At 38.0% G+C, this 16,423-nt stretch overlaps 1 protein-coding gene across 2 annotated transcripts in view; it reads right to left on the reverse strand.

Annotated features, from left to right (window-relative positions):
* ptprna (protein tyrosine phosphatase receptor type Na) overlaps positions 1 to 16,423 on the reverse strand; it is a 74,665-nt gene that overhangs the window by 8,301 nt on the left and 49,941 nt on the right. For both annotated transcript variants that reach the window (XM_062068735.1, XM_062068733.1), the window contains exons 17-20: positions 16,084 to 16,157; positions 10,204 to 10,281; positions 8,769 to 8,888; positions 4,022 to 4,188 (exon numbers count right to left, since the gene is read on the reverse strand). In XM_062068735.1, the coding sequence (XP_061924719.1) occupies positions 4,022 to 4,188; positions 8,769 to 8,888; positions 10,204 to 10,281; positions 16,084 to 16,157 (439 nt within the window). The remainder of the gene's footprint in view (positions 1 to 4,021; positions 4,189 to 8,768; positions 8,889 to 10,203; positions 10,282 to 16,083; positions 16,158 to 16,423) is intronic.

A 16,423-nucleotide genomic window follows, 5' to 3' on the forward strand; every position in this document is an offset into this window, starting at 1 on the left:
TAACAATATTTAGTCAAAATAATATTTAGTCAAAATAACAATACTTAGTCAAAAAGACAATATTTAGTCAAAATAATATTTAGTCAAATTAACATATTTAGTCAAAATAATATTTAGTCAAAATAACAATATTTAGTCAAAATTAACAATATTTAGTCAAAATAACAATATTTAGTTAAAATAACAATATTTAGTCAAAATTAACAATATTTAGTCAAAATAACAATATTTAGTTAAAATAACATATTTAGTCAAAATTAACAATATTTAGTCAAAATAACATATTTAGTCAAAATAACAATATTTAGTCAAAAAAACAATACTTAGTCAAAATTGTATTATTTAGTCAAAATAACAATATTTAGTCAAAATAACAATACTTAGTCAAAATAACAATATTTAGTCAAAATAACAATATTTAGTTAAAATAACATATTTAGTCAAAATTAACCATATTTAGTCAAAATAACATATTTAGTCAAAATAACGTATTTAGTCAAAATAACAATATTTAGTCAAAATAACATTATTTAGTCAAAATAACAATACTCAGTCAAAATAACAATACTTAGTCAAAATAACATATTTAGTCAAAATAACAATAACAATATTTAGTCAAAATAACAATATTTAGTCAAAATAATATTTAGTCAAAATAACAATACTTAGTCAAAAAGACAATATTTAGTCAAAATAATATTTAGTCAAATTAACATATTTAGTCAAAATAATATTTAGTCAAAATAACAATATTTAGTCAAAATTAACAATATTTAGTCAAAATAACAATATTTAGTTAAAATAACATATTTAGTCAAAATTAACAATATTTAGTCAAAATAACAATATTTAGTCAAAATAACAATACTTAGTCGGAATAATATTTAGTCAAAATAAAAATATTTAGTCAAAATAACAATACTTAGTCAAAATAACAATATTTAGTCAAAATAACAATATTTAGTTAAAATAACAAATTTAGTCAAAATTAACAATTTAGTCAAAATAACATATTTAGTCAAAATAACAATATTTAGTCAAAATAACATATTTAGTCAAAATAACAATATTTAGTCAAAATAACATTATTTAGTCAAAATAACAATACTCAGTCAAAATAACAATACTTAGTCAAAATAACATATTTAGTCAAAATAACAATAACAATATTTAGTCAAAATAACAATATTTAGTCAAAATAATATTTAGTCAAAATAACAATACTTAGTCAAAAAGACAATATTTAGTCAAAATAATCTTTAGTCAAATTAACATATTTAGTCAAAATAATATTTAGTCAAAATAACAATATTTAGTCAAAATTAACAATATTTAGTCAAAATAACAATATTTAGTTAAAATAACATATTTAGTCAAAATTAACAATATTTAGTCAAAATAATATTTAGTCAAAATAACAATATTTAGTCAAAATAACATATTTAGTCAAAATTAACAATATTTAGTCAAAATAACAATAGTTGGTTAAAATAACATATTTAGTCAAAATTAACAATATTTAGTCAAAATAACATATTTAGTCAAAATAACAATATTTAGTCAAAAAAAACAATACTTAGTCAAAATTGTATTATTTAGTCAAAATAACAATATTTAGTCAAAATAACAATACTTAGTCAAAATAACAATATTTAGTCAAAATAACAATATTTAGTTAAAATAACATATTTAGTCAAAATAACAATATTTAGTCAAAATAACAATATTTAGTCAAAATAACATTTAGTCAAAATAACAATACTCAGTCAAAATAACAATACTTAGTCAAAATAACATATTTAGTCAAAATAACAATAACAATATTTTGTCAAAATAACAATATTTAGTCAAAATAATATTTAGTCAAAATAACAATACTTAGTCAAAAAGACAATATTTAGTCAAAATAATATTTAGTCAAAATTAACAATATTTAGTCAAAATAATATTTAGTCAAAATAACAATATTTAGTCAAAATAACAATATTTAGTCAAAATTAACAATATTTAGTCAAAATAACAATATTTAGTTAAAATAACATATTTAGTCAAAATTAACAATATTTAGTCAAAATAACAATATTTAGTCAAAATAACATATTTAGTCAAAATTAACAATATTTAGTCAAAATAACATATTTAGTCAAAATTAACAATATTTAGTCAAAATAACAATATTTAGTCAAAATAACATATTTAGTCAAAATAACAATATTTAGTCAAAATAACAATTCTTAGTCAAAATTTTATTATTTAGTCAAAATAACAATATTTAGTCAAAATAACATATTTAGTCAAAATAACATCCATCCATCCATTTTCTACCGCTCGTCCCTTTTGGGGTTGTGGGGGGTGCTGGAGCCTATCTCAGCTGCATTCGGGCGGAAGGCGGGGTACACCCTGGACAAGTCACCACCTCATACTTTATGTGGAATATTGTTGTGTTGATGTACAAACCCCGTTTCCATATGAGTTGGGAAATGGTGTTAGATGTAAATATAAACGGAATACAATGATTTGCAAATCCTTTTCAAGCCATATTCAGTTGAATATGCTACAAAGACAACATATTTCATGTTCAAACTCATCAACATTTTTTTTTTGCAAATAATAATTAACTTAGAATTTCATGGCTGCAACACGTGCCAAAGTAGTTGTGAAAGGGCATGTTCACCACTGTGTTACATGGCCTTTCCTTTGAACAACACTCAGTTTTGGTTTGGGAAGTGAGGAGACACATTTTTGAAGTGGAATTCTTTCCCATTCTTGCTTGATGTACAGCTTAAGTTGTTCAACAGTCCGGGGGTCTCCCTTCTCACATTGCAGGTGCCACACATTTTCAATGTCTGGACTACAGGCAGGCCAGTCTAGTACCCGCACTCTTTTACTATGAAGCCACGTTGATGTAACACGTGGCTTGGCATTGTCTTGCTGAAATAAGCAGGGGCGTCCATGGTAACGTTGCTTGGATGGCAACATATGTTGCTCCAAAAGCTGTATGTACCTTTCAGCATTAATGGCACCTTCACAGATGTGTAAGTTACCCATGTCTTGGCCACTAATACACCCCCATACCATCACACATGCTGACTTTTACACTTTCACCCTAGAACAATCCCAATGGTTCTTTTCCTCTTTGGTCCGGAGGACACGACATCCAGTTTCCAAACACAATTTGAAATGTGGACTCGTCAGACCACAGAACACTTTTCCACTTTGTATCAGTCCATCTTAGATGAGCTCAGGCCCAGCCAAGCCGACGGCGTTTCTGGGTGTTGTTGATAAACGGTTTTCGCCTTGCATAGTAGAGTTTTAACTTGCACTTACAGATGTAGCGACCAACTGTAGTTACTGACAGTGGGTTTCTGGAGTGTTCCTGAGCCCATGTGGTGATATCCTTTACACACTGATGTGGCTTGTTGATGCAGTACAGCCTGAGGGATGGAAGGTCACGGGCTTAGCTGCTTACCTGCAGTGATTTCTCCACATTCTCTTTGATGATATTACGGAGCGTAGATGGTGAAATCCCTCAATTCCTTGCAATAGCTGCTTGAGAAAGGTTGTTCTTAAACTGTTCAACAATTTGCTCAGGCATTTGTTGACAAAGTGGTGACCCTCGCCCCATCCTTGTTTGTGAATGACTGAGCATTTCATGGAATCTACTTTTATACCCAATCATGGCACCCACCTGTTCCCAATTTGCCTGTTCACCTGTGGGATGTTCCAAATAAGTGTTTGATGAGCATTCCTCAACTTTATCAGTATTTATTGCCACCTTTCCCAACTTCTTTGTCACGTGTTGCTGCCATCAAATTATAAAGTTAATGATTATTTGCCAAAAAAAAAATGTTTATGAGTTAGAACATGAAATATGTTGTCTTTGTAGCATATTCAACTGAATATGGCTTGAAAAGGATTTGCAAATCATTGTATTCCGTTTATATTTACATCTAACACCATTTCCCAACTCATATGGAAACAGGGTTTGTACTTTATGTGGAATATAGTTGTTGTTTCCCACCTGCGGAAGTCCAGCAGGGGGCGTGTGGAGGTGGGGATGCCGTCAGCTGGCCAGCTCAGGAAGTGGAATTGGGTCAGGGTTCTAGTTTCTTGTGTCTGCAGGTTCTTCAGGTAGAAGCTGCGCACCAGGAAGTCCTTGCACCAGATATGCTCTGACACCAGGTTGACCTGGAGGAGGAATAACCAGACGGAAGGTGAGAACACCTGACTCAAGTCTCACTTTGCACTCTCACACACATTTTGAATCGTCCAATCAGCAGTCAGGGCAAATTCACGGCCTCACAGACGGTCAACAATCATAGAACTATTTAAAAGTGCTCCAGTATCTTCTAACTGATCTTTTATTTGCTAGAATTATTATATTACAAAGTTTCAACACAGGTTAGAAAAACTCCCTCTGGTTGCAAAAGCAGTTTTAAAAATCTTACAAAAATAAATATATATATAATGATTTTATCCAATTAACTCACCAAGATTGGGAGAGTCCTAATAATTGGTGCCGTGACCCGGATTCTTTGACTGGCTTGCTGTGTTGTTTTTGTTTGTTTTTTTTCATTTAGAATGGAGATGAATAAGAATGGAATGTGAATAAATGTTTTTGTACAGCCTTAAAGATAAGAACGGAACTAAAGATGTTGCCTTGGCAAATATAATATTTTCATTGACACTGTGAGAGTTAATCATTGAGCTGTGGTGTGATTAGTGGTATAGAATACAACTGACGGTGTGTTATATATATATATATATATATATACTTTTTTTAAATACACCAATGGTGCAACTGGACACATCCTCAGTGATGTAACTTAGGATCACAGGGGGTTTCGGGTCTTTCAACAATCAGACCCCCTCCCCTAGGCGACCCAGCTAGGTTTGATCAGGCCCCAGCTTGTGTCCAGGTAGCGCTACTGCCCTACATGCCACACCTCTGCCCTCCTGATCCACATCCCCCTTGATGCCACTTCTGCTGCATCTGTGGCTAACTTCATGGCCCTTCGCTGGCTGGCCCCTGTGATGCCAAGCATTCTGTAGGCCCTGCAGAGGGATTTGCCCACAAACCCTCGACATCCCACTTCAACGGGCCGGCACATCGCTCCCCACCCATTGCTCCGACACTCCTCCACAAGCTGAGAGTACTTTGCGCTCTTCCTCTCATTGGCCTCCTCCATACGGTCCTCCCAAGGCACTGTGAGCTCCAGGAGGATTACCTGCTTGGAGGCCACTGAGGTAAGCACAATATCTGGCCTTAGTGTTGTTTTGGCAACCACGTCAGGGAACTTCAACTGCTTGCCCAGATCAACTGACAGCTCCCAGTCGCGTGCTGTTGCCAACAGACCAGAAGAGGTGTTCCGGGCAGCCGGTGTTGACTTCTCGCCAGCTCTGATGAAAGCGGTGCTCTTCACTGGGCGGAGGCTCTTGCTGTGACTGACTCCCCTGCAGATGGTATCGGCTATGGCTTTCAGGACCTGGTCATGTCGCCAGCGGTACTGCCCTTCACCCAGGGCTTTTGGACAACAGCTTAGGATGTGCTCCAAGGTTCCTCTCCTCTGGCAGAGGAAGCACGCTGGTGTCTCCACCTTCCCCCAGGTGAAGAGGTTGAATGGACTTGGCAGCACGTCGTAGACCGCCTGGATCAAGAACTTTATCCGATGGGGTTCGGCTTTCCAGAGCTCGGTCCATGTGACCTTGCGCTCTGCTGCTTGTTCCCATTTGGTCCAGGCGCCCTGTTGCCGCATTCCCGCCATCTGGCAGGCCCGCCTTTCCTCAACTCCTGCTCGCACCTCCTCGAGGATCAGTGACCTCTTCTCTTTCCCCTGCGCCTTATCATAGCGTTCTTATCATAGCGTTCATATCATAGTTCTTCTGCTACCCAAGCCAGATCTCCCCTGCGCCACTGTTCCCACCAATACCCTTTGCCGTAGCCTTGCCTCTGCGACATCCACAGCCTCGGCAGATCTCCACTTCCGCCCCGTCCTGACTTCAATCCCAGCCTGGGCAACCTTTGGGTCACTGGACTCCCGATATTATAGGAGCTCCCTGGACCGTGTCACCATGAACTCCTCACTCAAGCTGCTGATGGGGAGCTTCAGCTTGTTATTGTGCCCGTATAGAGCAATGCTGCTCAGGCTTCGCGGCAGTCCCAGCCACCTGCGAAGGAACCTACTGACCCTCATCTCAAAGCCTTACACCTTTGAAATGGGGACTTCGTACACCATGAGGGGCCAGAGGATCAGAGGGAGAATCCCGTGCTGGTAAATCCAGGCCTTCAACTTGCCAGGAAGGCCAGACTTGTCCACCACGGTCAGCCAGGTCTCCAGGTCTTGGTTGGCCGATTTTGTGGAGGCTGCGTCTCTCAGGCTGCAATTGAACACCTTTTCCAAGCTCTTCACAGGTTCCTCAGTGAGTGATGGTATTTTGGTGGTGCCAAGTGAGAAGCAGAACTTGCCAGTAACCTTCCCTTTCTTTAGCACAAGGGACCTCGACTTGGCCGGCTTGAAGCTCATGCGAGCCCAGGAAATCCCCTCCTGAAGGCCATTCAAGATCCACCTGCAGCCTGGGACAGATGTAGTGGTCACTGTCAGGTCGTCCATGAAGGCTCGGATGGGTGGCTGTCGGACTCTAGACCTGGAGAGGGTCCCTCTGCACTGAACTTCCGCAGACTTCACCAGCATGTTCATGGCGAGTGCAAAGAGGATGACTGAGATTGTACAGCCAGTGATGATCCCCTTTTCAAGCCTGTGCCAGTCGGAGGTTGTTTTTCCGGAGGAGACTCTCAGATGGAAGTTGGCATAGTAGTCCAAAATAAGGTCTATGAACTTCTTTGGGATGTGATGCCGGTTCAGTGCCTCTTTGACCAGCTTGTGGGGTATGGATCCATAGGCATTTGCGAGGTCCAGCCACAGAACAGCCAAGTCCCCCTTGTTCTTCCTGGCTTCCCTGATGAGCTGAGTGACCACACCTGTGTGCTCCAGACATCCAGATACCTCTGGGATCCCTCCTTTCTGGACTGATGTATCAATGTAGGAGATCTTCAGGAGGTAGTCTGTCAGTCGCCTGGCAATGAGGCTGAAGAAGATCTTCCCTTCAACACTCAGCAACGAGATGGTTCGGAACTGGTTGATGTTCTGAGACTTCTCCTCCTTTGGGATCCACACACCCTCTGCCTGTCTCCACTGGTCTGCTACCTTGCCCCTCCTCCAGATCACCTTCAGGATTTTCCAGAGTCTGCGGAGTAGTCTTGGACAGTTCTTATAGACCTTGTAAGGTACTCCACTGGGCCCTGGAGCATAGCTCATCCTTGCCCTTCGGACCACCTCCTGGATCTCTTTCCAGCCGGGCTCTTTCCCATCGAAGTCTAGCGTTGGTGTTGGTGGATTGATCAAGGACCTGCAGGGGCCTAGGTCTTGCTCTCTACATCCATCGCTGTAAGTTTGCTTGAGGTGGTGGTCGACCTCAGCTTTGGAGCAGGCCAGTTTACAGCTTCGCTTCTGTCCTAGCAGCTGTTTTGTGACTTCAAATGGATTCGCCAGAAAGGCAGCTCTCCTCCTGGACCTTTCCTTCCTGCTCCTATGCCACTCCGCTCTTTTTAAGGTCATCAGCTTCTTGCGGATTATACAACGTAGCTCCGCAAGAGGACCCCTATCCTCTTCACTTGCAACTTTGAACTGCTGCCTTAAACTCTTCAGTTCCTGCCTGAGCTGCTGGATTTTACTCGCTCTATTGTTCATGTAGGGGGGCTTCGCTGCCCGCTTCTCCTCAAGTCCAAACCTCTCTGCAGCGAGGCTGATGATGATCGTGGTCATCGTCTTGAGGCGTTGATCAGCTTCCCCTTTGGCTGTTGTTTCCAAGATGGTATCAGCATCTTCATCAAACTGGAGCCACTCTTTCTCCTTGCTAGCTTGGGGCCACTTTACCCGACGATGTTCTGATGTCCTGTATGCATCTGGTGGTTGCATCACCTGGAGGCTCCGGGCACTGTGGGGTGACTCTAGGCCTGGCTCCTCCTGCGTCTCACCAGGTGTAGTTCCTCTGCGCTGTGATTGTACCACCTTCTGCATACACTTCATCCTGGCCTGGTGGATACGCAGGCCATGTCGGTTCTTGTATACCTTCCCACATATGCATTCCATAGTCGTCGTCGTGTTTCCATTGCCATATGTCGTCGTCCTTTGATCCGTCCAGTGGTACTCTCTTCCGCCCCCCCTCTCGGGAATCCCTGGGGGTATATTTCCTGTAGGTCGATTCGTAGCTTGTTGTGGGTTCCTTCCTCGCAGAAGGTGCAGCTCGGGATGCTACCCCTCACTGCCCCGGTGCCGTCTTTTCTGGCTGTCCGCTGTCTCTCCAGCTGTCCTGTCTATGTATATATGTACAGTATACACTGTATGTATATATACACGTGTGTATATATATGTATGTATGTATATGTGTGTATATATTTGTACAGTATATATGTATATGTGTATATACACACGTCTATGTATATATATATATATATATATATATATATATATATATATATATATATATATATATATATATATATATATATATATATATATACACACACACACACAATTTGGAACAATTGCCAGTTTAAAGAAATGCAATACCAGAGTTTGACACCAGGAGGAGATATTTTACCAAAGAACATCAGGACTATTTAGGTGCCACCATGTGGTGCATTAAAGAGCAGGAAATGCACATCAAAGATGTAGTACACGTGGTGCATTAAAGAGCAGGAAACGCACCTCATAGATGTAGTACAGGGAGGAACCCTCGTCAGGCCAGTACCTGGCACTTTGTTTCTGTCCGTCCTCCACCAGGGCGGACATCATCACGATCACTGTGCAGCCGTTCTCCCACACCATCTGCAGAGTGGTGACACATAGCCCATATAGTGCATTATAGTCCATATAGAGCATAATATCCCATAATGGCATGTAGGGCATCATAGCCCATAATGGCATATAGCGCATAATAACCCGTAATGGCATATAGTGCATAATAGCCAATAATGGCATATAGAGCATCATACCCCATAATGGCATATAGAGCATAATAACCCATAATGACATATAGAGCATAATAAACCCATAATGACATATAGAGCATAATAACCCATAATGACATATAGAGCATCATACCCCATAATGGCATATAGAGCATAATAACCCATAATGCCATATAGAGCATAATAACCCATAATGACATATAGAGCATAATAACCCATAATGACATATAGAGCATAATAACCCGTAATGGCATATAGAGCATAAAAGCCCATAATGGGATGTAGAGCATAATAACCCATAATGGCATATAGAGCATCATACCCCATAATGGCATATAGAGCATAATATCCCATAATGGCATGTAGAGCATCATAGCCCATAATGGCATATAGAGCATCATACCCCATAATGGCATATAGAGCATAATAACCCATAATGACATATAGAGCATAATAACCCATAATGGCATATAGAGCATAATAACCCATAATGGCATATAGAGCATAATAACCCATAATGACATATAGAGCATAATAACCCATAATGACATATAGAGCATCATACCCCATAATGGCATATAGAGCATAATAACCCATAATGACATATAGAGCTTAATAACCCATAATGACATATAGAGCATAATAACCCGTAATGGCATATAGAGCATAAAAGCCCATAATGGCATGTAGAGCATAATAACCCATAATGGCATATAGAGCATCATACCCCATAATGGCATATAGAGCATCATAACCCATAATGGCATATAGAGCATCATACCCCATAATGGCATATAGAGCATAATAACCCATAATGACATATAGAGCATAATAACCCATAATGGCATATAGAGCATAATAACCCATAATGGCATATAGAGCATCATAGCCCATAATGACATATAGAGCATAATAACCCATAATGGCATATAGAGCATAATAACCCATAATGACATATAGAGCATAATAACCCGTAATGGCATATAGAGCATAAAAGCCCATAATGGCGTATAGAGCATAATAACCCATAATGGCATATAGAGCATCATAGCCCATAATGGCATATAGAGCAGACTTGAATGGATCAGACTTGAATAGATCAGACTTGAATAGAGCAGACTTGAATGTGACCTTCAGGTATGATGGGGTCTAAAAGGTGTGGCCTGACTGACCTGCCAGAAGTCTGCCACGGTGTGAGTCAGAGGTCCCTGGGTGGCGATGTAAGATGGCTGCCTAGGATCGTGGTCAAACTGCAGGTTGGAAAATGACAAACATTATATTGGAATAGACTAGTAGATTATATTGGAAGGAGACTAGTAGATTATATTGGAAGGAGACTAGTAGATTATATTGGAAGGAGACTAGTAGATTATATTGGAAGAGACTAGTAGATTATATTGGAAGAGACTAGTAAATTATATTGGAAGGAGACTAGTAGATTATATTGGAAGGAGACTAGTAGATTATATTGGAAGAGACTAGTAAATTATATTGGAAGGAGACTAGTAGATTATATTGGAAGGAGACTAGTAGATTATATTGGAAGGAGACTAGTAGATTATATTGTAAGGAGACTAGTAGATTATATTGGAAGGAGACTAGTAGATTATATTGGAAGGAGACTAGTAGATTATATTGGAAGAGACTAGTAGATTATATTGGAAGGAGACTAGTAGATTATATTGGAAGGAGACTAGTAGACTATATTGGAAGGAGACTAGTAGATTATATTGGAAGGAGACTAGTAGATTATATTGGAAGGAGACTAGTAGACTATATTGGAAGGAGACTAGTAGATTATATTGGAAGGAGACTAGTAGACTATATTGGAAGAGACTAGTAGATTATATTGGAAGGAGACTAGTATATTATATTGGAAGGAGACTAGTAGATTATATTGGAAGGAGACTAGTAGATTATATTGGAAGGAGACTAGTAGATTATATTGGAAGGAGACTAGTAGACTATATTGGAAGGAGACTAGTAGATTATATTGGAAGGAGAATAGTAGATTATATTGGAAGGAGATTAGTAGATTATATTGGAAGGAGACTAGTAGATTATATTGGAAGAGACTAGTAGATTATATTGGAAGGAGACTAGTAGATTATATTGGAAGGAGACTAGTAAACTATATTGGAAGGAGACTAGTAGATTATATTGGAAGGAGACTAGTAGATTATATTGGAAGGAGACTAGTAGACTATATTGGAAGAGACTAGTAGATTATATTGGAAGGAGACTATTATATTGGAAGGAGACTAGTAGATTATATTGGAAGGAGACTAGTAGACTATATTGGAAGGAGACTAGTAGACTATATTGGAAGGAGACTAGTAGATTATATTGGAAGGAGACTAGTAGATTATATTGGAAGGAGACTAGTAGACTATATTGGAAGGAGACTAGTAGATTATATTGGAAGGAGACTAGTAGATTATATTGGAAGGAGACTAGTAGACTATATTGGAAGGAGACTAGTAGATTATATTGGAAGGAGACTAGTAGACTATATTGGAAGGAGACTAGTAGATTATATTGGAAGGAGACTAGTAGATTATATTGGAAGGAGACTAGTAGACTATATTGGAATAGACTAGTAGATTATATTGGAAGGAGACTAGTATATTATATTGGAAGGAGACTAGTAGATTATATTGGAAGGAGACTAGTAGACTATATTGGAAGGAGACTAGTAGATTATATTGGAAGGAGACTAGTAGATTATATTGGAAGGAGACTAGTAGATTATATTGGAAGGCGACTAGTAGATTATATTGGAAGGAGACTAGTAGATTATATTGGAAGGAGACTAGTAGATTATATTGGAATAGACTAGTAGATTATATTGGAATAGACTAGTAGATTATATTGGAAGGAGACTAGTAGATTATATTGGAAGGAGACTAGTAGATAATATTGGAAGGAGACTAGTAGATTATATTGGAAGGAGACTAGTAGATTATATTGGAATAGACTAGTAGATTATATTGGAATGAGAGTAGTAGATTATATTGGAAGGAGACTAGTAGATTATATTGGAATAGACTAGTAGATTATATTGGAAGGAGACTAGTAGATTATATTGGAAGGAGACTAGTAGATTATATTGGAAGGAGACTAGTAGATTATATTGGAATAGACTAGTAGATTATATTGGAAGGAGACTAGTAGATTATATTGGAAGGAGACTAGTAGATTATATTGGAATAGACTAGTAGATTATATTGGAAGGAGACTAGTAGACTATATCGGAAGGAGACTAGTAGATTATATTGGAATAGACTAGTAGATTATATTGGAAGGAGACTAGTAGACTATATTGGAAGGAGACTAGTAGATTATATTGGAATAGACTAGTAGATTATATTGGAAGGAGACTAGTAGATTATATTGGAATAGACTAGTAGATTATATTGGAAGGAGACTAGTAGATTATATTTGTATGAGACTAGTAGATTATATTGGAAGGAGACTAGTTGATTATATTGGAAGGAGACTAGTAGATTATATTGGAATAGACTAGTAGATTAGATTGGAAGGAGACTAGTAGACTATATTGGAAGGAGACTAGTAGATTATATTGGAATAGACTAGTAGATTATATTGGAAGGAGACTAGTAGATTATATTGGAATAGACTAGTAGATTATATTGGAAGGAGACTAGTAGATTATATTGGAAGGAGACTAGTAGACTATATTGGAAGAGACTAGTAGATTATATTGGAAGGAGACTAGTAGATTATATTGGAAGGAGACTAGTAGATTATATTGGAAGGAGACTAGTAGACTATATTGGAAGGAGACTAGTAGATTATATTGGAAGGAGACTAGTAGATTATATTGGAAGGAGACTAGTAGACTATATTGGAATAGACTAGTAGATTATATTGGAAGGAGACTAGTATATTATATTGGAAGGAGACTAGTAGATTATATTGGAAAGAGACTAGTAGACTATATTGGAAGGAGACTAGTAGATTATATTGGAAGGAGACTAGTAGATTATATTGGAAGGAGACTAGTAGATTATATTGGAAGGAGACTAGTAGATTATATTGGAAGGAGACTAGTAGATTATATTGGAATAGACTAGTAGATTATATTGGAAGGAGACTAGTAGATTATATTGGAAGAGACTAGTAGATTATATTGGAATAGACTAGTAGATTATATTGGAAGGAGACTAGTAGATTATATTGGAAGAGACTAGTAGATTATATTGGAAGAGACTAGTAGATTATATTGGAAGGAGACTAGTAGATTATATTGGAAGGAGACTAGTAGATTATATTGGAAGGAGACTAGTAGATTACCGTATATTACCAAATAGACGCCCTTGTGCAAATAGACGCCCTTGTCCTAATAGTCGCCCGGGGTCTGAGCCCATTTTGTGAATTAACAGCCTCTTCCTAATAAACGCCTATGTCCAAATAGCCGCCCATGGGCTGTTATTTGCATAATTTAGATTAAAATCATATTGATTTAATTTTCATTAAACCCAATTTATAAGCTAAAAGGAAAAGCAAAGGTGCAATAATTCTGGTCATTACGGTAACAGCAGACGTCACGTGGGGATTCTGGGTAATCAACATATTGCAATGGGTCACCGCATATAGCGTAACACACAACAAACCCACGAGGAAAAGTTTCAACATGGCAAGCAACAGTAGCAGTGAGTTGAATGAACAGGATACCGCTACACCACAACTGATGGACGGGAATACTTTAAGGGGGAAGAAGAGAAAGTTTGACTTGACTTAAAGTTCAAGCTAGCGATTGTGAAGTATGCGGAGCAGAACTCTGGTTTGGCAGCGGCCAGGCAGTTTAACGTTGACCCAAAACGTGTACGAGAATGGAAACAAAAAAAGGGAGAACTACTATCTCTGTCGGCAATCGATGGAAAACGCCCCCCCCCCCCCCCCGGATGGAGGTAGGAAGAAAGTGAGCGACGAGCTTGATGCTAATTTGTGTCAGTGGATACATCACGTGCGTGGACTGAACCACCGTGTGTCCCGCAAAATGATCAGCATTAAGGCAAAGGAGTTGTATGTCACCGCGAGTGACACGAGAGACACCGGGGTGGTGTTTGGTGCAACAAGTGGCTGGCTTAATCGTGTGTGTGTGTGTGTGTGTGTGTGTGTGTGTGTGTGTGTGTGTGTGTGTGTCCGTGTTGCAAACAGTAGCCATAGCTGAATGTTGCTTTGTGGTATCCTACAAGGTGTGTGGGCTGATGGGAGTGAGGACCAGCTCATTTACTGCTTCAAGAAGGGACAGCCATGTCAGGCAGGCAGAGAGATGCTGTTGAGGGCTAGACAGCAGGCTGCTGCTGTGGTTCAGGAAGAGGAGGAGAGTGATGAGGAACAGCAGTTCCTCAATGAACTTGTGATTGAAAAGGAGGATGATGATGAGGGGGGTGAGGGAGAGGAGGAGGAGGAGGATGATGAGTGGGGTTGAGTTGCATTTGGGGTTGCGTTTGCTGCAGTATTATTGTTTTGATGGTTTTATAGAGTACTTGGTACCATAATTGTATTTTTCTTGTATGCTTCTTTATTTAAAACTTGGAGTACTGTAGCCTTTATTTTATTTAAGTGACGGTATTATTGTTCTGTTTTGATGGTGTGTTTTTTAATACTTGAGTACTTGGTACCATAATTTTATTTTTCCCAGTAGGCTGCTTTATTTAAAAAGTGTATTTATTTTTAGTATTGGTATTCTATTTGACAATTGTTGCAGTACTGCCATGTTGAGGCCTTGTTGATCTCTTGTCTTTTGATAGTCTTGTTTTTTTGTTTGTATGTTTACAATAGCTTTTACATTTAAAATTGTTTGTACGAAAAAAAAATACTGGACAGTAACCATTGTAACCAAATAATGGCCTGGTGCAGGCTGGTGCAAAAATAAATAAAAGCCTTGTGCAAATAACCGCCCATGTCCTAATAGCCGCCCGGGGTCTGACCCCATTTTGTAAAATAAACGCCCGGGCTACTATTTGGTAATATACGGTATATTGGAATGGACTAGTAGATTATATTGGAAGGAGACTAGTAGATTATATTGGAATAGACTAGTAGATTATATTGGAAGGAGAGTAGTAGATTATATTGGAAGGAGACTAGTAGATTATATTGGAATAGACTAGTAGATTATATTGGAAGGAGACTAGTAGATTATATTGGAAGGAGACTAGTAGATTATATTGGAAGGAGACTAGTAGATTATATTGGAATAGACTAGTAGATTATATTGGAAGGAGACTAGTAGATTATATTGGAAGGAGACTAGTAGATTATATTGGAAGGAGACTAGTAGATTATATTGGAATAGACTAGTAGATTATATTGGAAGGAGACTAGTAGACTATATCGGAAGGAGACTAGTAGATTATATTGGAATAGACTAGTAGATTATATTGGAAGGAGACTAGTAGACTATATTGGAAGGAGACTAGTAGATTATATTGGAATAGACTAGTAGATTATATTGGAAGGAGACTAGTAGATTATATTGGAATAGACTGGTAGATTATATTGGAAGGAGACTAGTAGATTATATTTGTATGAGACTAGTAGATTATATTGGAAGGAGACTAGTTGATTATATTGGAAGGAGACTAGTAGATTATATTGGAATAGACTAGTAGATTATATTGGAAGGAGACTAGTAGACTATATTGGAAGGAGACTAGTAGATTATATTGGAATAGACTAGTAGATTATATTGGAAGGAGACTAGTAGATTATATTGGAAGGAGACTAGTAGATTATATTGGAAGGAGACTAGTAGATTATATTGGAATAGACTAGTAGATTATATTGGAAGGAGAGTAGTAGATTATATTGGAAGGAGACTAGTAGATTATATTGGAATAGACTAGTAGATTATATTGGAAGGAGACTAGTAGATTATATTGGAAGGAGACTAGTAGATTATATTGGAATAGACTAGTAGATTATATTGGAAGGAGACTAGTAGACATCGGGATGCAAAGTTCCAGAGTCCTGGTCGTGGTCATCACTCATCAGTTCCTAGTCTGCATGCAAGTTCTTACCACAAAACTGGCGTTGATGTAATCTTGTTTTTTGGGGTTGACGTCCTTTTTCAGCTTCACCCGTGAGTGATCATCTGGGGACAAACAGATTAAAATACATTTTAATAGTTTTTTCTATTTGCTGAGGTTTTTTTTCAAATTTGTCCCACTTTTATTTCATTATTTGTATCTTGCAATTTTACTTTTTATCCAAACTCTTTCACCGTATTTCTTGTTTAGCTTCTGCATTGTTTATGTTCTTTGTTTTTTTTAAATCTGCTCTATAAATAAATTGTTGTAAATGTGCTATATAAATAAATACATTGTTGTAAACGTGCTATATAAATACATTGTTGTAAAC

The sequence above is a fragment of the Entelurus aequoreus genome, linkage group LG14, assembly GCF_033978785.1.
Source record: "Entelurus aequoreus isolate RoL-2023_Sb linkage group LG14, RoL_Eaeq_v1.1, whole genome shotgun sequence".
NCBI classification, from domain to species: Eukaryota; Metazoa; Chordata; class Actinopteri; order Syngnathiformes; family Syngnathidae; genus Entelurus; species Entelurus aequoreus.